We start from the raw sequence: 20,735 nt of genomic DNA on the forward strand, positions 1-20,735 counted from the left end.
GATGCATATATTCGCCAACTTTGTGAATGGCAAAGGCAAGGTTAGGACGTGTAAAGGACATGCATTGCAGGCCTCTAACGATGCTGCAATATAACTGAGGATCATGAAAAGAGATGCCAGTAGAACTGAGTAAGGGTTATGATGTGGACAATGGAGTAAAGCAAGCCCTGGCTTTGTCCATTTTACTTCGAAGAAGAAGATTCAGTATATATCACAGCCGAGATAAGTAGAGTCCAGAATCATCCCTGATGGCTTCAAGGCCTAGAAAGAAATACAGTGCACCCATGTTTCTTAAGTGGTTTTATAATTTTTTATTTTATTTTATTTTTACGAGGTAATTCTAATCTTATTGAGTTTGGTAGATAAATATGATTAACTCAATTTATTTATTTTTTAAATTTTTTTTGAATTGATTTTTATTTTAATTTCACATTTCAAAAACTTAATTTTTTTTTTATCATTCAATATTAAGTTGTTTGGAAATTGAGATTTGTAATGTTTTTGAATTTGCTTTTTATGAAGTTATTTTTGTCTCTTATATTTAGTTTTTTTTTATTTTAATTTTCAATATTGGATCTATTAGAAATGAAACTTTATAAAATTTTTTATATTCTTTTTATAAGGCTGTCTCAGTCTAATGATGGATCACAAATTTAACATCATAACCTGAGTTGAATTGAGTTGTTTTTTTAGATTCATTTTTTTAGTTGATTTTTTTTCTATTTCATCATTTAACATTAAGTTGGTTGAAAATTGAGCTTTGTAATTTTTTTTTATTTTTTTCTATGAGATTATCCTGATCTCATGATCTAAATTGCAAGTTTTGAAAGTTAATTTAGGTTGATTTGAGTAGTTTTTAAAATTTTTATTTTTTTTAATTTTATTCTTAAACACTGAGTTGATTATGAATTGACCTTAATAATTTATTTTGATTGTCTTTCTATAGGTTATTATAATCTCATAACAAATATCATATATTTATTAAGTTAGTGTGAGTCGATCTAATATGTAATCATATTAATATTTTAAAAAATATATCATTCAATATTCATAATTATTTTTATTAGAAAATATATTAGTAATACTTTGATTTTTTTTATATTAAAAAATTTGATTCGACACCCATAATAACACAAGCCAATAATCTAGTTTAATTGTGTGATTAATTTTGATAATTTACTCAATGCTTGTGGTTCAAGGTCAAAGTTTTGCCCAATATTTAATAAATTAATGGGAGTTAATTTCTTATTATTTATTTTTATATTCTCCCACTCTGAAAAAGAATTATTTATTTAGGAGTTTTAGCTCAGTTAGCCATAGTTATAACTTCTCAATAACAAAATTAGTTTGCTGTTGTTTTTTTTTATGAGCAAAAAAAATGAATTTGAAAAAAAAATCTAACATTCTACTTCTAATAGAAAAATAAATTGATGTGTTTTTTTCATTCATAAAAATTTAATAACGTAAGAAATGATTTTTTTTGGGATAAAATTTAAGAAATTATGTATAATTCACTCTAGCAATTTTAATCATTGTATATAGCAATTCCAACACGCGAGATGAAATTGCTGATAAAATAAGCAATGCGGGTAAATATTTAAAGGAAGTTTAGGAACGTGGTTGTTTTTAAAAGATTTTTTATTTAAAAATATATTAAAATAATTTATTTTTATTTTTTGAAAAATATTTTTAAAATCAATTTATAAAATGATTTAAAAATATTAAAAAAATATTAATTTAAAATAAATAAAAAATAAAAAATTTTAATTTTTTTTAAAATATTTTTAAAATACAAAAATAATACCGAATAAGCGAAGTATTAAAGGGAACCTCAATGCTATTTACAAGTACAAGGTCAAAACTGATTATATCCCGTGATCGGACGTCATAATTCCCACCACCAAACACCATCCATCATGACTCCACACATAAAAAAGACAGTTGAGCAATCCAACGGCCAAGGCGTCAGATCCCAATCATCAACCATTATGATTTATGAATCGCGTAGCACTAGATCCCGGGACTGTGATTCATCCCCAACATCCCAGAGTAAACGTTCTTTTAGACTGAAAATAACACCAAGCAAAGCTCACTCTCTCTCTCTCTCTCCGATCTGATGGACTCCTTTGAAGGATAAGAAAAAAAATAAAAATTCCACAGATCCAACGATGGCAAACTACCTCGCTCAATTTCAAACTATCAAAAATAGCTGCGATCACATCGTCATTGCAGGTAAATCTAAATAATGGTTCGCATTTCCTGATCAGTTTTCTGTTTTCTGTTTGATTGATTAATTTAGTGTAATGCTTTTGGCAGTTGAAGATGTGAGTGATTTATGGCCGAACATAAAATCAGGATTCGAAGAGAGAGTTCCAATTAAAAGAGCTAGTTTAAATAACAAGACTCGAAATCCAGTTCTCGTAGAGAATTTTCCTTGCGAATTTATATTAACTACTGATTCAAGACTCCGCAGCCGGTTTCCTCAAGAACAGTCTTTGTTTTGGTTTCGCGAACCGTACGCTACTATTGTTCTAGTCACATGTGAGGTATTTGCTTAATTAAACTCGCCATTTGACCTAAATTTTTTTATTTGTGTGTGTGTGTGTGTGTATTTCAAAAGGATTTATTTTGCGTTTTTATTTTATTTTAATTAGGATCTTGATGAGTTTAAAACGATACTTAAGCCGCGGTTGAAGTTAATTGTGCAAAATGACGAGAAGGAATGGTTTATTGTGTTTGTGTCGAGAGCGCATCCGAGTAATGATAATGCTGTTAAAATGGCGAAAAAGGTTTATGCTAAGCTTGAAGTTGATTTCAGCTCGAAAAAAAGGGAGAGGTAAGCATGCAGCTGTAGGTCGCATTTTAATTTTACTTTGATATTTGAGTTCTATTTTTATTTTGATTCAGCTGGTACATTTTGTTAGCTGGATTTGTCGTGCATTCTTAGCTTTTCTTGAGGTATTATTTGTTGGATTTTTTTTTTTGTTTAATTTTTTAAGTATTCCGGTAAAACAATATACTTTTGCTTCATTTGAAAATTTGTGATGTTTTGATTTTTAGATATGACTGCTATTATCCTTGAATTGAAAAAAGTTGTGATGTGTTGATATATTCATGCATTATTGTTTACTTGAATAGCATTGTGAATGCTGGTATCATGTTCATCAACATGAGTGATGTAAATTGAGTTATATGACTGGAAATGCAAGGCCAAAACTTAAATAAGTTTATACACTGACCATTGCTCTAGTTCTCTTTAGCTGAATATTGCCTACACTGACCTTTGCTCCAATATTGCACTATTTTCTTCTTTTTCGTTCTCTTTTTCAGAAATGCTTTAGTCATGGTGGTTGGTGTTATTCACAAAAGGTCTGGTTTTCTTTTTGTCTGTTTTTTGAACATGTGAATTATCCAGGTGCTGCAAATATGATATTCATGGCCCTGAAGCAATTTTTTGGGATGATTTAGAATCGAAAATTATCGAGTGTGTCAGAAACACACTGGATAGGCGTGTACAGTTTTATGAGGATGAGATACGTAAGCTCACTGAACAGCGGTTCATGCCAGTCTGGAATTTCTGTAATTTCTTTATATTGAAGGTTGTTCCTTTTCTCAAATTATTTCAATAATCTGATAAAGGTGTTATAGCTACCAGCAGAAATGCCTGATTTGGATTTAAACTGTTGCCCATTTTTTCTTTCTTGTGTATTTTATTTATCTTGGAAAAGCATATCTATGAAACATTGTCTTATAGTAGTCCATCATTTCTGTTTGTTCACAAAGTATCAGTATTGATCCCTAAGAAGATCCCTATACATGGGGAGGCTTAACTCTAAGAAATCTTTTAGTTCCTTGTAGCCATATGCCTCAGTCATGCATCACATTTCTTCAGTTATTCCAGCAATTCTTCCTACCTCTAAATATATGTTCTGTTCTCAGGAAAGCTTGGCTTTTATGTTTGAGATGGCTCATCTTTATGAAGATGCTCTACGTGAATATGATGAATTGGAACTCTGTTATTTGGAAACAGGTAAGCATGTGTGTGCCTGTGCCTGTGCTGTTGTTGTTTGCATGATTTTCCTCCTTGTTTGTTCAAGTACTCAAAACATTTGTCATTCTTCACTGTTTTCAAATTATAGTGTAATAGTAATCTTACTTTATTTCTTGTAGATGAGATATTCTTTTTAATAATCTGATACTGCTATATATGTCTATATTATTCATGTTGAAAGTGTCGTAAAAAATCAAACTAGTGTATTCTTATTGTATTTTGAATGATATATTAAACTGTAATTAACACTGATCACATGGTCATAGATCCTTTCTCTGCACATCATGATTTCAAATTGATAACTTAATCTTTTGTGTCATGTATGTCTGAGTTTTCTAACCTGAACCTTTATCCTAATTTGTGTTTTTGTTTCGAGTCTAAATTTTTGTACTTGTTGACAAATTCAGAGCATGAATGATAATATTATAGCAATATTTCTGTAATCTTTGATAGAAGCACTTTAACTTCTTTTATTTTACATTTAGGTGTTGAAGAAATATTCAACACTGGAGCTTTCTGAGCCCTCATGATCACTGCTTTGAGTTTTCTTCGTACTTATGATTGTTTATATACTTGTAGGAGTATGTGTTTTTAGCATTGATGAATAGCTGAACATTTTATGTTTCCTGAGCAATAATGGACCAATAATTTATACAAATTTGATGCAGTTAATATGCCTGGAAAACAGAGAGAATTTGGAGGAGTAGACCATGGTGATGATTGGGCAGCACTGCTTAATCCTGAAAATAAGCCATTGACGCAGATTGTTCAAGATGATTCATTTAGAGAATTTGAATTTAGGCAGTATCTCTTTGCTTACCAATCAAAGGTATGGAAAGCTGAAAATTATTTCAATCCACTACAATGGTACTATGATGCAGTTAATTCCAGAATGAAAGAGAAATATTTCTGATCGTTTGCTTTATCAACCACACAGATCTGTTTGTCTATGCCCCACTGCTTTCCTTGAACTTCTTTTTTCATAATTAATTTTCAGGATTCAGTAGTTAATTTAAATATTGCTCATTAGTTGATTTTTGTCCTTATGATTCATAATTGAATAACAGTTTGAGTGGATCTTGGATATGTGCTTGTATTTTTTAAATGCTATTGTTCTGCCCCTCCTTTGTGTGTGTTTGTATGTGTGCTCACATGACCTTTATATGTGCTTGCACACTTTGTGAACATGCACACATGCTTACACGAGCACGTGCACAGACGGCCTCTGTTCTGTGTGGAGTTTTGGTTGATTTTTGTCACAAGAATCAGTTTTGTAGCCATTTGTTTGAATATTGCATGCCAAAGTGTTCTCACACCAAAAGTTCACAAGAGTTTTTCGCCATTATACATTACTCTTCAAGGAATCCAGTTCAATTCCTGGGATTTTTGCTTTAATCTAATTATTCTGTTGGACTTGCAGCTTTTATTCAAGCTGAATCGTCCCTTTGAGGTTGCATCAAGGGGTCATTCATTTATAATTGGCTTCTCAAAGGCCCTCACATTGCATGAGGTATATGATGGTTGTTTCATTAAGTAGTTGCATTGCTGGGTTTTTTTACCATAGTTCAGAGGATTTTATTTCTGATCTCTCTTTTCCCTCTCCTATTGGCACTCCTCTTAGAATATGCTACCTTTTTGTATGCGAGAAGTTTGGGTAATAACTGCTTGCTTGGCTATAATCAATGCTACTGCTTCTCCTAATTACGATGGACTTGTGGCACCTGACATAGAAATTGAGTTCTACCGCCTCAAGGGTGATCTTTATTCTTTATGTCGAGTTAAGGTAAAAAACTTTCTTCTTTTGGCTTGATTTTCTAAGCAGCAAATGGTGCTGCATCCTTTACCTTTTCAATATTTTTATCCTTTATGAACCTATTCTCTTTTGTCAAAGCAAGAATGACATTTAAAAAAAAAATGATTTTTTTTTGTGCCAGACTAAGACTATTGTGCACGACAGTTGTGTTCTTTTGTTACTTCAAATTTTGCTACAGAAAGGGGTTTTATGAAATGCAATTATGATTGTTGCAGTTCATGAGGCTGGCTTATTTGATCGGATATGGAGCAGATATAGAAAGAAGTCCTGTCAACAGGTGAAAAATCGAATTATAAAGTGCAAATCTACTTGTCACCTCTTGTTTATATTCCACTTGGTCCTGTAACTAGAAAGTAAATTTTTCCAGTGTCAAAAAAGTTATAATTGAGCTATTTATAGAAACTGATGTTTTGTGTATCTTTTAAATTATTTTCTTTTATTTTTTACAGTGCCTTACTCAGCATGCTACCTTGGCCCAAGCCTTTGGTTTGGCCATCGGTTCCACCTGATGCTTCCCCTGAGGTTCTTGAGAAGGAAAAGGTACGCTTTAGGATGCCGTGTCCAAATTTGAACCAACAGAAGGGCATTGGTATATATATCTCTTATTTGTTTGTTTGTTTGTTCTCTTACTGTAGGATTGTGTTATTACTGTAGTTTTCTTCTATTTCATACATTATTTACCTCTTCTGCTAATTTCTAAGGGTGACTATCACGAAGTTTGTTGCTTCTAGATGATATAACACTCTTACAAATGAGTGAAAAGGCAATTAATGGTATATCTACATGGTGAACCCAATTGATAGCCAAACCCAATTGGTGGCTAAACATTTTAGTCCAATTTCTTTATGCTGTAGTTTTCACCTGTTATTCAAAAAATGGCTATTTAAGTTTCCCCTGATAGAATTGACGACCATGTTTATCTTTGTACAGGTGATCCTTCAAGCTACTCCTAAAATCAAACACTTTGGCATCCAGAGGAAGCCACTGCCTCTTGAACCTTCTGTACTTCTGCGAGAGGCTAATCGGCGAAGGGCTTCCCTTTCTGCTGGGAATGTGTTTGAGATGTTTGATGGCCTCCCAACCTTGATTGATGGGTAATGGACTTGGGAATTGAGGCAATGTAGTACTATGGTTCTCCTAGAAGCAACTTTTTTTTATTGATATCTTATAATCTTTCATCATTTCTTTTTTTGGTGCATGCCAATTTGATTGTTTATCTAATTGATACATAAATACAGATCAGCTGCAGATGCTTCATCAAGGACCCCCCTATTAAAGAAAATGAATGCGATTTCTATGTCGCGGACTAATTCTTCACCTGGAACTTTTGATGGTTCAGTAGATCGACCTATGAGACTTGCAGAGATTTATGTTGCTGCCGAACATGCTCTGAAGCATACAATTTCTGATGCAGATCTTTGGAAAGCTTTGTCATCTGTAGAGGAGTTTGAGGTATCTATTTAATCCAACATTGACACAGACATGCAATTTTTTTTTTTTTTTTTGTGAATGAAAATTTTCTTTAATTGAAAGGAACTACGTAGGAGCTCACCCTACTACAAAGCAAACAAAAACAATAGAAAAAAACTCTAGAGCAACTAATGATTAACAGAGTTGCTGAAGTTCATCTGGCACAACTATATCTAGGATCAACAACAGCTTGCTGGAGAATGTTCATTTGAAAAGGCCTGAGCTGCACTGAATAATGACTTGTGCAATCAGAGCTGCATTGCCTGGGCTTTCTTCTGTCTCTTTCTTTGCATAGAACATGCACATATGTGCACTAAGCTAATCTCATCACAATGGAAACTAAAATCTTTTGCAAAAGCTGCTTAGCATATCATCAACCCAATTCCCAGAATGTCTATTTGCAGAACTAATCTGCAAAATCTTGCTGGTTATTTGAAATTACTTTTCTAAAAGAGTATTGTTTAGACTGCTTGATCATCCTGCAAAGGATCAAGTACCAACTGTTAATTGAAATCTTAACTAAAAGAAGCCAAAAAAAGAATTGCCATTGTAGTGTGAACAGAGACCTTGCCACAGCAAACCATGTGCTTTTGCTTCAAGTTCTCTTCATTTCTGTATATTCATTCATTTTAGTTTTGTGCTTTGATTAAATGCAAAACCTTCTAACCCATGGCATTGTTGTTGTTAAATATTGGAATTCTGAGAACTGCCTACTTCTGACAAGATATTGTCAGTCCATGCCTGGAAACTTTTTGTGTTCAATGGTGAGCCATAGCTATATTGTTAAAAAGATGCATGAGCGATGGAAGATTATTGCTAGATTAAGTTATTTTCAGTGCTAATAGAATGCCAAAAGTTTCAACTGATTTTTCATATTCTTAATAGAATTGAACAGTTGGTAATTCTGAAAGAGATCAGTTCAAGGTTATAGTTTGGTAGTTGTGGATTTTAGTGCTTAGTGGTGAACGTGCTAGTTCATTACCCCCCCTCCCTCATTTCACCAATTTTATGTTCTTGTCACGGCAGCAAAAGTATCTCGAGCTAACCAAAGGTGCTGCTGACAATTACCATCATTCCTGGTGGAAAAGGCATGGAGTTGTTCTCGATGGTGAAATAGCAGCTGTTTGCTTTGGGCATGGAAATTTTGATCTAGCTGCAAAGTCTTATGAGAAAGTTTGTGCCCTTTATGCTGGCGAAGGATGGCAGGAATTATTGGCTGATGTCCTTCCCAATTTAGCTGAGTGCCAGAAGATGCTAAATGATCAAGCTGGCTATTTAGCATCTTGCGTGAGATTGCTGTCTTTAGATAAAGGTTTATTCTCAACAAAGGAGCGCCAAGCATTTCAGGCCGAGGTTCTTCGTCTTGCACACAGTGAGATGAAGGACCCTGTGCCCTTGGATGTTTCATCACTGATTACGTTTTCTGGAAATCCTGGACCTCCCTTGGAGTTATGTGATGGGGATCCTGGTATTCTCTCTGTAACTGTTTGGAGTGGCTTTCCTGATGATATAACTCTCGATTCACTTAACCTCACTTTGACTGCTACATTTAATGCTGACGAGGGTGCTAAGGTACAATTTTCTTGGACATTGATAGTTGTGACTTGATTCTATAGAGCAGATATGATATGTACAGAATTCTTCACAACTCAAGAAACCCTCTCACATTTCAGGCATTAAGGAGCTCTACTGCCACCATACTGAAGCCTGGTAGGAATACCATTACCCTTGCTTTACCTCCTCAAAAACCAGGTTCCTATGTCTTGGGGGTTCTTACTGGGCAGATTGGTCAGTTGAGATTTAGATCTCATAGTTTTTCAAAGGTTGGCCCAGCGGACAGTGATGATTTCATGAGTTATGAAAAACCCACTAGACCTATACTCAAGGTATTGGTTTTGTGTTTCATACAAGGATTATGTGTTCTGGTCATTCCATTTGGTTAAATAGGTGCATTGTATTGCTTATCTAATAAAGCCCTTCTTTCTTAGGTTTTCAAACCAAGACCACTAGTTGATCTTGCTGCAGCTATTTCATCTGCTTTACTGATAAATGAAACTCAGTGGGTTGGGGTTATAGTACGGCCTATTGACTACTCTCTCAAAGGTGCTGTCTTGTATATTGATACTGGTCCAGGTCTGAATATTGAAGAGTCGCATGTCATTGAGATGGAGACCCGTGTCAATATATCACAGAGCAGTGCTGAAATGACAAACTCTAATGGCACACAAAAGGATTGTTCTTCGGCTTCTAAAAAAGAATTTCAGCAGTTAAAACTTCAAGATGGTAGAATAGAGTTTCCTGCTTGGGCAAGTGATGTAAATTCTGTTCTCTGGATTCCTGTTCGTGCAATCAGTGACAGGCTTCCTAGAGGGTCATCCTCAGGTGATAATAATGATTTGCAGCTTTTTGTTGAGTCTATAAATTTTTGCATGTACACTTTCTGTTGTATCCGATGATGTTCCTGTCTTATAATATATTTCCTTTTGTGGCAGTCACCCCTCAGAAACAAAGCAATCTAGATGGCATGAGGACAATTGCTTTGAAACTTGAATTTGGAGTATCCCACAACCAGATATTTGAAAGGCATTGTCATTGTCCATCACTTCCCTGATTATACTGCTGATAATAAGTTATTTTATGTTTTTGTTTTCCTCATTCCCTCACCTATAAAAAGTATAAAATATGTTATTTAATCATCCAAACATGAAAAATCATATTGCCTTGATCTGCAGAACTGTAGCAGTACATTTCACTGATCCTTTCCATGTGAGCACACGTGTTGCAGACAAGTGTAATGATGGTACTCTGCTGTTGCAGGTATGCTGCAAATACGTTAAGCTGGGATGTTTTTTAACCACCAAACTGATGCATTCTCAAACTGTTGACATTTTGAGGGAGACCATCTTAGCCAGTTCTTATTTCATGCTATGATAGAATTATAAATATCACATTATATTTATTATGTTCCTCTTCAATTTCATTTGAGTTTCAGAATAGTTTGTGTTGCTTCCAGGTGATACTGCATTCCCAAGTGAAGGCTACGTTGACCATATATGATGCTTGGCTTGAGCTTCAAGATGGATTTATTCATACTGGACAAGGAACTGGAAGACCAACTTCAAGCTTCTTCCCGCTCATGATTTCTCCAACCTCTAGAGCAGGAATCATGTTCAGTATTCGCTTGGGAAAAGTAATTGACAAAGGTATGGATCTTTTTTTTGTATTTAAAAAGAATTTCTTGTACTTATAGCTGGTCCTTAGTCAAACATACACCTCATTCATTCACAAAGCATGCTATTATGTTGAAACTGTGCATTGAGCTTTTAATGTCATTAGGAGAGTGTCTTGCTTAGTCATATTTACTCATGGAGAATTTTCCTGTTTTCTAGAAAACAGAGAAATCATGTTTACTGATTATTGTTTATTGGAAATGCGTGTTTTCAATTTTCTAGGAAGATTGAAAATTACTGTAAGTTTCCAAATTCTCCACTTTAGGAAATTAGGGCCTCGTTAGGTTCATCAGTTAGTTAATCTCTTGACCATTTATCCTTTTAAGGACAATCCAAACAAGGCCCTTGTTTTCAATTTCAAGAGCTATTAATTTGTGGATGCAATTTTTAGTTTTCTTTGGAGGAATGATTTTAGAACAAAGATGAAAAGCAGATATGGAAATTGGAAAATTGTTTTCTGAAAAGCAAACACAAATGTTTGTAGTCATTCTATATTCTTTCCCACCTTGCCTTTTCTCGTTGTTTCTTATTTTGTGAAAGAAAGGTAGTCAACTTGTTCTAATGATTCCGCCTCTGGTACACTCTTATGAACCTTTTAATTTCTTCTGTTCAGGGGTAAAGCTGTTCAGGGCTCTTGTCATGGAGCCCTGAATGATTTGATGTCAAGATTGAACATTTGAATTGTTTGTATCCCCTAGCTGTGGTTTAGTCAGGATAATGTTGTACTTCTTGGTTTCAATGAAAGATTGAGAGGCGAGGAGCTGAGCAGCGCGGTCAATTTGGTGAATTTAGAAGTAGAGTTGAAGAACATTTGAGCTATTGAAAATATCTATTGTCTTGCTAATGGTGTATTCTCATAGATTTCTGCTGATCTTTTTAACTTGTTCCTACCCTTCTTAATATTTATAAATTCTCTAAGTTTTAATTTTCCCTTCCTACATTTGGCTCTTGTTGATACATGTTATGCACACTGCATACTTTCATCCGTTGCTTTTTTGTATTTTCAGTGCATCATGTCTTAAAAATTCTCTTGGATTACAGATGAAGTGGAAGCACTGCAGACAGAGAGCATACTAAATATCCGATATGGAATTTATGGTGAGCGAACAAATGGAGCACATCCTCCTGTTTCCTTGGATGGCATTGAACCTGAGGATGCCAGGCAGGACTTGCTCTTCAAGAGTGCTATTGTACTGCAGAGACCAGTGCTTGACCCATGCCTGGCTGTTGGTTTTCTTCCTCTTCCTTCAACTGGCCTCAGAGTTGGACAACTCATCACCATGCAGTGGAGAGTTGAAAGATTGAAGGGCCTGGAGGACAATGGAATTTCTGAACACAATGTAAGTCTTGATGGAAATTTAAAATAAGAAGTTTCTGCAACTATCATGGAGTTACAACAACATTTTCTCACATAGGTGTTATTGTCATGATTATTATATACTTGTTACTTTTGTTCTTTTTAGTGCAAGTATTAGTCATGGTATTAGTGTTAATATTAGCACTGGTTTTACCTGCAAGTGCTTATTGCTAATGCATCACAGGACTAAGCAAATTCATTGTTCTGTTATCTCAGGGTATTTGCTTTAGTCATTTCAGTTGGAGTGGTTTATTACCTGTTCCTTTCCCTGAACTGAGAGGAAAAAGAGCATTGGCATGGTCATTGTTGAATTGGATGTGATTTGTTGCCCTACATTGCTTATATATTTTTCAAACAAAAGTTGCGAGTATTTATTTTTTTATTTATATATTTGGTACAAGTTACATATATCTCGAACCCTTGTTAGTACTGTGATTTTTATTTTTACTTGTTCACCTCCTTTTGACATCCCTTCTTTCTGAAACTGGGAAAGAAAAGCCAATGGATTTTATATTCTCAGTTTTGAATTTTTGCAATTAAAAAACTTACATTCACAAAGCATTGCTGTTTCTCTTACTTGAGATGAATTTCTGTTTGCCTGCTCTTTTTTTCTTTTACTTTTTTCCCCCCTTTTTGCTCACACATCTGTGATGCAAAATTTTTAAAATGGCTTGAACATATGATTCTACTGTTTGTTGCCAATTCTTTTTTTTTTTTTTGGTTTTCTCTGCAATTAGCTCAAAGTTTAGTGTAATGAATTCAAACTTTGATGATATCACTGCTGACCTTTGTTTTCCGGGGACTCCTGATGTCAGACTTAAGATGTTAAAATCTCGAGAGAATGTGAGGCAGAACATAGGAACCTTAAAATTCTCACCTTTGTGCATATCAGTTAGATGATGTAAATCATGTTGTTCCCTGCAATGAATTCATAAGTACTCTCTGCTATTTGTGCAACAGGGTGAAGTGCTGTATGAAGTCAGTGCAAATTCTGAAAATTGGATGCTTGCAGGGAGAAAGCGCGGACATGTTACTCTCTCAACAATCCAAGGTTCCTAAACTACTTTAGTTCTGTCATCAATTTTTGTTAGATGAAATATGTAGTGGCTTACAGGTATAATTAGTGATTTCCCTTTTCCTTCATATTGGACAGGTTCAAGAATAGTCATCTCAGTATTATGTGTGCCGTTGGTAGCTGGTTATGTCCGCCCTCCTCAACTTGGGCTACCAGATGTTGATGAGTCAAATATAAGCTGCAATCCTCCTGGGCCCCATCTGGTTTGTGTCATGCCTCCAGCTCTCAGCTCCTCCTTCTGCATTCCGCCTTGATTGTTATTAGTTGATGCATTCCAGTTATTCTGGAAATGGTCGGATTGCCTTTTCAATTCAATCAAATTACAAACACGGTAATATGTTAAGCATCCAGTTTTGCTTACCCTGAAACTTGTAAATTTGTAAGTTCCTGAAAGTTCGAGAATCAAGAACAGTTAGTTGAGTTGGAGTGAATTTTGATAGGGTTAGGCTCTTTTATTATTATTTTTAGTAGTGCCGTTTGCAATGTAAAGTCCTTGCTTTTGTATAGTGGAATTCGTATTCACGTACACCATGCAAATCAAAGCCTGACAGAGTCAACTTTTTATTTCTCGTCAATTCTCCCTTTTTTCTTTTTGATAAAACTATATTAATGACATTTTTTTTTTAATTTTCTAGGATACATTGAATTTACACGACTGATATGGAGGTTTTGCAGATTGCTTTATCTTCGAAACAATCGTCATTTTTGCGTCTTTCGAACAGAGGACAATACACGAATAATGAGTGACAAATACTGTTGTTGACTTCTAGATGGAGATGATGGCTTCTTCCATCTTTTTGTTGATCCCTTGCCATTCGTGAGAAGCTCTTTGCAGCTTCACTGCCAGTTCTGGAATTAACTATCCGTGCGTCAAAGCAGACTTCTGTCTCATCCATATCATATCCTTGCCGTGGGTATTCTCCAACCCAGTTGAGCTAAAGACGCTTTTCCGATCCTGACACTCAAGTATACATGGTTTACAAACCCTCCAATTGACTATGAAATCAGCACTTTCCCCAATCTGCTCTACGTAAAGAGCACTTTTTTTCAAGGGCAGCATTGTGAAGTGTGTCAAAAAAATAAAATAAAATTGTTACCAGCCATGATAGTTGCTGAAATTACAGAGATGAGCAAGACAGCTAGCAAGGGAAACTTATTTGGCCTTTCATCCAAGCAATTTTAGTTTTACAGCCAAAACTGAACGAATTTTTTTTTTTCCCAGTTCCTAGAATGATCACTTGATGCCTTCACTTTACTTTCTCCGGAGGCTTTGTTCCTTCTCCACGCTTGGCCGATTGTCCTTCAGTATTGCTTTAATTTCTTTAACGCTGCATGCATCTCTTCCCAATTTTATTTGCACCCTCTCCCCAAACTTCAATTCTTTAGGTTTCTGGTGATCATTCAAGGGGAGTGAGCTTGGTTGCTTCTCAACTCTCTCTAGACCTGCGAAAAAAAATGGCTCAAGTGGGAGTGAGGAATGGTAAAATGGAAAAACCAGTGGAAGGTTGACACTTGGACGTACTAACAATGTTGAGACTGAAATGAGACAGATGAGGAGGAAGATATCTAGAGATATGAATTAGAAGGATACAAGATACAGAATGAGGGCCATACCATGAATGTGGTTCAACTGCCGGCCTTCTTCTCCCACTAATAATACAAAGCCTCCTGAAACACACAGAGGGGCTGAAGGACATTCTTGCTGTTGGAATTGCCCCACTCCACTCGTTCCCACCACTCTTTCGGATATGCTTGGATTCTTCGAAGAGGTATTTGGCCAATGCCAAGGACCGGATCAAAGAGGGGGATCCTCTTAAGCTCTGGGCAGTTGACCACAAGAATCTCTTGTAGAGAGCCACAGATCACTACCCCATGGAAAATGCTCTTCAGCTCCGGTAAGTTGCTTAATTTCAAAGCCCTTAATTTTGAGAGATTGGTAACTGTGTTGCGGTTGCTGCTACTATTGCTATCTTTAACCATAGTGCCTTCTTCTTCCTCCTCTACAGCTATTATCTCCTCCATTTTGTGACAGTCATCAACTTCAATCACTTCCAAGTTTTTGAGATTTGGCAACAAGTCAAGGGAGAACAGATTCTTCATGCTTGGACATGCACCTATTGTCAAGGATTTAAGATGGGCAAAGGTAGAATTAGATTGCAGTGGCGGTGTGGCAGATCCTTCTCTTGTAATGAGGACAAAGAAGTTCTTCAAAGTTTTAAGGTATAGAGACTCAAGTCTTTCAAATACTTCTGGGGAGGATTCTGACTTTGAAACTAAGCACTCTATCCTGTCACACTCCCACAGCACGAAGGACTTTAGTGAAGGTGCATGTTTAAATGGAGAAACATCACATAAGCTTCTTGCATCATGGCATCTTCCAATTGACAAAGCTGAAACATCTTCGGGGAGCTCAAGGAACCTTCCCTTTTCACCGATATTGCAATTATTCAGCAAAACTTCCTTATAAAAGACTTCCTCTGGTGTCATATAAAGTAAATAATCCATGGTTGGATCCACGCCTAGTTGTCCTATTAGGAAGAAGTATGTGATCAGAGGTTGCCTCACATCTGGAGATTTGAGGTACTTCTTGAAGTCAGAAAGATCACAGAATTGGTATCTCAAAGTTTCCAAGCTTTTCAAACATGCCACTTCCTCTACTCTTTCGGTCTTGAAAAGGCCCATTTCCCGGTTAATGCCGAGGAATTTTAGACAGGAGAGGTTAGGCAATATACCAGCAGGCAACTCCTTCAGACTGTTTCCATGAAGATTAAGATACCTGAGATGGTACAGCATATTATCCAAATGATGTCAGTCATTTTATCCTTTCTCACACAAGCTATTTCAGATTCAATGAATTTTCATCCATGTATTTCACTGTCGATACCTGAGATTGGACAGCATTTCCATGCCTTGGGGCAGTTCTTCAAGGGCAGTATAGCGGAGATCCAATTTCCTCAACTCCCTAAGCTTTGCTAATGATGGTATATGCCTCAGCTTCTCACACCTTCTGAGATATAATGCAGTGAGATTCACTAGATCAGAAAAGGAACCTGGCAATTTCTGGATAGCAGTACTTGATAGATTAAGAACCTTGAGCCCTTGCAAATGCTTGAAAAAGGAATCTGCAATCATTTCTAGCTCGATATTTGAGTTTAGAAATAATGTTGAAAGTTTGGGACACATTGGTGAACAACTAGAGGGAATTTCCTTGAGGCGATTTTCCATTAACGAAACTCTCACAAGATCCTCTTTCCACTCATCCTTGCCTGGTAATTCTTTTAGTCGCTCCCTAACTTCAACCATGATTGGGGAGTTCTCTCTGAGTTTCTGGAGAGCCATATCTCGAATCAAGTCATGCATCTTGAAACATCTGTAGTTTTCTTTTCTTATATAACTTTGCAACAAGCAGGCATTTTCAAGATTGTTAAGCATAGCCTGACCTTTATCAAATTCTGCCTGCCTGCTCTTCATTGGTTGAATTATCCCCTCATCAATCAAATACCCTATCAAGTCCTCTCTATCCATAGTGAAACCCTCTGGAAAGAATGCACAGTATAAGAGGCACTGTTGCAATGCTGAGTCATTCAAACGCATGTAACTAAATCTCAAAATATGGAATACCTCAGGTTCCATGTCATGTGGCCTAACTTCTGATTGTTTCAATTCTGTCAACGCATTCCTCCACTCATATAAATCATCCACTCCCCTCATGCTTCCTGCCATTGTTATAATCCCAAGTGGCAGACAAGCACATTCAGCTGCAACCAATTTTGCCATCTGTTCAACTTCAGGAGAGAGTGCAGCATCATGCCCAAGTTTCTCCTTGAACAAAGTCCAAGCTTCTTCCTTAGTAAGAAGCTCTACTTGGATTCTCTCTTGGCAACCCATCCGCCTGCAAACTTCCAATGATCGAGTTGTGAGAATCAGCTTGCACATGTTCACCTCAACAGGTATGCCCACCTTTTCTAGATGAAAATGATTCCACAAATCATCTAAAATGAGAACAGATTTTCCCTTTGCAACTAATGCTTTATTCAACTTGGCAGCTCTTTTCTTCTCATCATCTTCATTCGAAAGATTTAAATTAATAGCTTTGGCAATAAGATACTGCAATTTACTGATGCTAAAATCTTGTGATACAGTAATCCAAAACACATGCTTGAAAGAAGTTGGTCTTTGTAGAAGCTGATTATGGATATGCGTTGCCAATGATGATTTACCAACACCGCCCATCCCATAAATGCCAATACTTGAGACTTCATCCTTCATCAACCAAGACCAGATCATCTCCCTATTTTTGTCAAAACCCTGACCTGCCAGCTCTGTTGTCAGTAATGCTTCTCCTTTAGCTTTATGTGTATCAAGCCCTTCAGAAACCCTACTTTCGTCGGCAACCATAATGAAGTCATCCGTCAAATCCTCCACTCCCACATCTGAAACATCTGTCTCTTGCCCTTCTGACGAAACTCTACCTTGGTTGATAAGCATATACCCTTCTACGGTTATGCTCTCTGTCAAATTTTCTGTGTCTAAAAGATCTCCTCCTTCCCTTTGAGAAACTGTTGATCTACCAGCTTCATCAATAACCACCAACTCCCCCCCTCTCATACTCTCTATCCAATCTTCCATTTCCATATCTGGAAGATACTGTCCTTCCCTCAATTCTTACTCTATTGTCCGAGCTTCCACATCTGGAACGTAGCTTGTTGGGATGGACTTCGGTTTTTTTTTTTTTTTTTATCAAATGCTTGGTAGGCTGCTTCTTTATAACATCAAGGGGTACATTTCCACCAATATTAAACCCGTGCCCTTTTTCTCCTGACAATTGATATTTGACCCTTGAAATTGAAGTTTCTAAATTTGCACTCGACACCACCACCGGTCCACCACCACCATTGGTCTTCGCAAAATTGATCACTGTTATACCTTCTTCTTTTGTGGGCCCTATAGAGTACAGACAGCAAACCAGCATTCATCCCTGAAAAGTGAAAACTATGACTCATAGTGGAGGTTTTTCAATTTGTTTTTTTTTCAAAGAGGACAAACCTCTAAAGAAAAAGGTCCCCCAATAAAGGAGAGCGTTCGAAAAGATCTAAAAAAAATCAATAGTTAACACATTATTAAAAAAAGTTGGAGGATGGGAAATCGAAACCTGTTTTCATGAGAATAGCATGGGGTAGAGTAGACTCATCCTATGGACACCCAAGTTTTGGAAATTAATTAAACCAGCCCTTGTACTTCAACTTTGGACTTATCAACCCATAAACTTTTGATACGGGGTCACATATGAATTAAAAGTACCGGGCTTGATTTAATCAATTTCCAACACTTCAGAAAGAAAACTCATTGGAATCATTCTTATAAAACCTGGCCTGATCTGGCCTGATCTGGTTTGTTGATTTAAGATCAAGGACCTTGATCCTGTTTTACAAAGCAAAAAACTAGAGTTGCAAGTGACTTCTCGAGTGAAACCTGATTATTTTTTCTTCATAAACATGTTATTTTGAATTAGGGATAAAAATCTCGACTTTCTGAAACAAGCAGTCACCATGCAAAATACCAAATCCCCTCTTCCCATGAGTTCCCAACATGCTTCTTCTTTAGTTACCTTTTCCTTTATAATTTAGGGCCTCAACCTCATCAACACCCGGCCCCTGTAATGTCTCCTTTTTCCCCTCTGGTTAATTCATTAGTGACAAGAAGTCCCACCTTAACCTTTCATTTCATCCCATCAAGGGAACCGACTGCAAGATCAGCCATGACATTGATGTCTTTGAAAGTACATCATCCACTAGTCCAAGGGGTTTAAACACCAATGTTGCAGTCATAATAGGCACTGTGGTTGGTTGGTTTTTTTTTTTTTTTGTGATTTTTGGTGGGGTAATTTTGAAAAGAAAGAAAGGGAAAAAGTGTTAATTTATATAGAAAAAGAATATAGATTTAAGGGTTTGTGGTTTTGGGTTAGGTGAGATGGGACTGGAAAATAGCGAGAATGATGTGATTATGGATGATGGAGATAGTGTAGAAAGATTGAATGACAAGTCATTTGAACTGAAGAGTCAATTTCATATTTGATTTGTTTTGAAGTGGTTACTAATAATAAAGATTTTTATGGGCCAAGCTTTAATATGGACACTAGTTTCATCTAGGTATGTTAAAAAGTTAAAAATTTTTTTATGTGTTTTTGTTTTTAGTTTGGGATTTTAAGATCCAGATACAATGTTGTTTTGGTTATGGTTTTGGAGGTAATATTTGGGTTTTGTATGTTTTGTAATTGGATTTTGAATTACTAGCTAAATGGTGTTTTAACCTATAATCTAATGATATGCATTGTTGTTGGGATTTTAGTTTTTAAGGTTAATCTGAGTCACTCTCCAGACTTGAGATTAATAATTATGATTAGAATCTTGTGACCTAGTTATTTTTTGAAGTTGAGATTAATAATTATGATTAGAACGATACTTTTATTTCACTATGAATGTTTAGAAGTTGCTGTTTTCTTTTGAAAAAATTACTGAGACTCTTTTATAGTTTAGTTAGGATTACTCTTTGCCTTTATAATTTTAAAAATTATACAACTTTTAAATTTGGATGAAAAAACAAATATACACTTACATATAATATAACACAAACACCCACAAATAACATATCAGTTAAATAACAAATCAAAACCTAATAAATATCCCCTGCCTCGTTATTTTTCCCTTGTTAAATAGGAAATAAATCAAAATCCTCTCTTAATCGAAACCGAAAGATTTGTGTGGTGCTTATGGAGGAGTTGGGGAGAGAGAGAGAGAGAGAGATAAAAGGGAAGTTGTTGGTTTGTATTGGTGTTTTTGGCAGCGAGTATGGTGGAGTCTAGTGAATTGCATGATGGTTGCGAGAGAGATAGAAAAGAGAGAGGCGGATGAGAGGGAAACTGTTGGTCGGAGTTGGTGTTTTTGACGACCAGTATGGTAAAGGTTGGTCGCTAGGGTTTTATATTTAGAAAAGCGAGGGAGAGTTTTTCTTTTCTCGGTAGTTTCTTTCGGTTTCTCCTTTCTTTCATTTATGTAAATTGAGTGATAATTTTTTATTTTATTTTAAAGGCTTTTTAATCATTATTTAGAATATAACAACAATTCTATAGATAATTTGTTTTGTTATCGACGCATGTCAGTGAAGATATAAAATATTATATGACTTTTTTAAGAGAGTATCTCATAAAAAAAATTTAACACTAAAAAAGAAAATCTAAAATAATTCCTATTTAACTTTTTTTCTTGAAACTCTTCTATTTATCGATCAAGGACCACATTGGAACTATTTAAAAACTAGATGACAACTTTGCAAAAATTTAAACCATAGACGCCATAGTGATTATTACTAAATTAAATAAGGACTAAAGTATAATTTCACTTAAACAAATGATGAAAACGAAAATCCAAAATACTTATTCTTTTAATTATTGTTTTAGGAGGTTAAACAAATGAAAAATTAGAACTCGAAATTCTAAAATAGTCACTCTCTTAATTTATATATAATTAGACAATCCATGAAAATTTATTTTTGTCAAAGATATATGTAACCTTTTCATCTTCCTAAAATTCTTAATTCCTTTATCTTCCTTTCCTCTCTTGGCAGCTTCACCCATATTTTGTAGAGTAGACTTGGTGAGCGTTTGAAAATGTAACGGTTGTACTTGCATTTTCAATTTTTTTTATTTTTTTTTAAAATTAATTTTTTTTATGTTTTGGATC

General features: G+C 35.5%; 2 protein-coding genes across 4 annotated transcripts; one reads left to right on the top strand and one right to left on the bottom strand.

Moving 5' to 3' along the window:
- Positions 1–1,996: 1,996 nt before the first annotated feature.
- LOC133703488 (trafficking protein particle complex II-specific subunit 130 homolog) lies at positions 1,997–13,571 on the top strand. Of its 3 annotated transcripts, XM_062128046.1 has the most exons (21): positions 2,010–2,232; positions 2,317–2,546; positions 2,655–2,836; positions 3,416–3,599; positions 3,940–4,030; positions 4,720–4,880; positions 5,472–5,561; positions 5,673–5,834; positions 6,080–6,141; positions 6,314–6,404; positions 6,795–6,958; positions 7,103–7,316; positions 8,361–8,906; positions 9,008–9,220; positions 9,323–9,716; positions 9,827–9,917; positions 10,067–10,151; positions 10,348–10,537; positions 11,606–11,904; positions 12,882–12,972; positions 13,075–13,571. In XM_062128046.1, exons 1-21 carry the CDS (start codon positions 2,169–2,171, stop codon positions 13,248–13,250), a joined length of 3,780 nt encoding a protein of 1,259 aa, XP_061984030.1. In that variant the 5' UTR covers positions 2,010–2,168; the 3' UTR covers positions 13,251–13,571. The 3 variants fall into 3 exon arrangements, with proteins under 3 accessions (XP_061984032.1, XP_061984030.1, XP_061984031.1); XM_062128048.1 differs by lacking the exons at positions 11,606–11,904; positions 12,882–12,972; positions 13,075–13,571 and having other exon boundaries at positions 1,997–2,232; positions 10,332–10,524; XM_062128047.1 differs by lacking the exons at positions 2,010–2,232; positions 2,317–2,546; positions 3,416–3,599 and having other exon boundaries at positions 2,698–2,836.
- Positions 13,572–14,063: 492 nt separating this feature from the next.
- LOC133703490 (probable disease resistance protein At4g27220) lies at positions 14,064–18,009 on the bottom strand. The gene is made up of 3 exons (XM_062128049.1): positions 15,881–18,009; positions 14,611–15,772; positions 14,064–14,439 (listed from the first exon to the last, which is right to left on the bottom strand). The coding sequence occupies exons 1-2, from the start codon at positions 17,629–17,631 to the stop codon at positions 14,647–14,649; spliced, it is 2,877 nt and encodes a 958-aa protein (XP_061984033.1). The 5' UTR covers positions 17,632–18,009; the 3' UTR covers positions 14,064–14,439; positions 14,611–14,646.
- Between the last annotated feature and the right edge of the window lie 2,726 nt (positions 18,010–20,735).

Source organism: Populus nigra, chromosome 9 (genome assembly GCF_951802175.1).
Source record: "Populus nigra chromosome 9, ddPopNigr1.1, whole genome shotgun sequence".
NCBI lineage: Eukaryota > Viridiplantae > Streptophyta > Magnoliopsida > Malpighiales > Salicaceae > Populus > Populus nigra.

What these genes read in the sequence shown, in the direction of transcription:
- LOC133703488 (XM_062128046.1), top strand. Translation starts at nt 2,169, where the DNA reads ATGGCAAACTACCTCGCTCAATTTCAAACTATCAAAAATAGCTGCGAT. An exon ending in ATGCTGACGAGGGTGCTAAG is followed by an intron (nt 8,907 to 9,007) that starts GTACAATTTTCT and finishes CTCACATTTCAG; the next exon opens with GCATTAAGGAGCTCTACTGC. An exon ending in CACAACCAGATATTTGAAAG is followed by an intron (nt 9,918 to 10,066) that starts GCATTGTCATTG and finishes CTTGATCTGCAG; the next exon opens with AACTGTAGCAGTACATTTCA.
- LOC133703490 (XM_062128049.1), bottom strand. Translation starts at nt 17,631, where the DNA reads ATGGAAATGGAAGATTGGATAGAGAGTATGAGAGGGGGGGAGTTGGTG. An exon ending in GAAATGCTGTCCAATCTCAG is followed by an intron (nt 15,773 to 15,880) that starts GTATCGACAGTG and finishes GTACCATCTCAG; the next exon opens with GTATCTTAATCTTCATGGAA.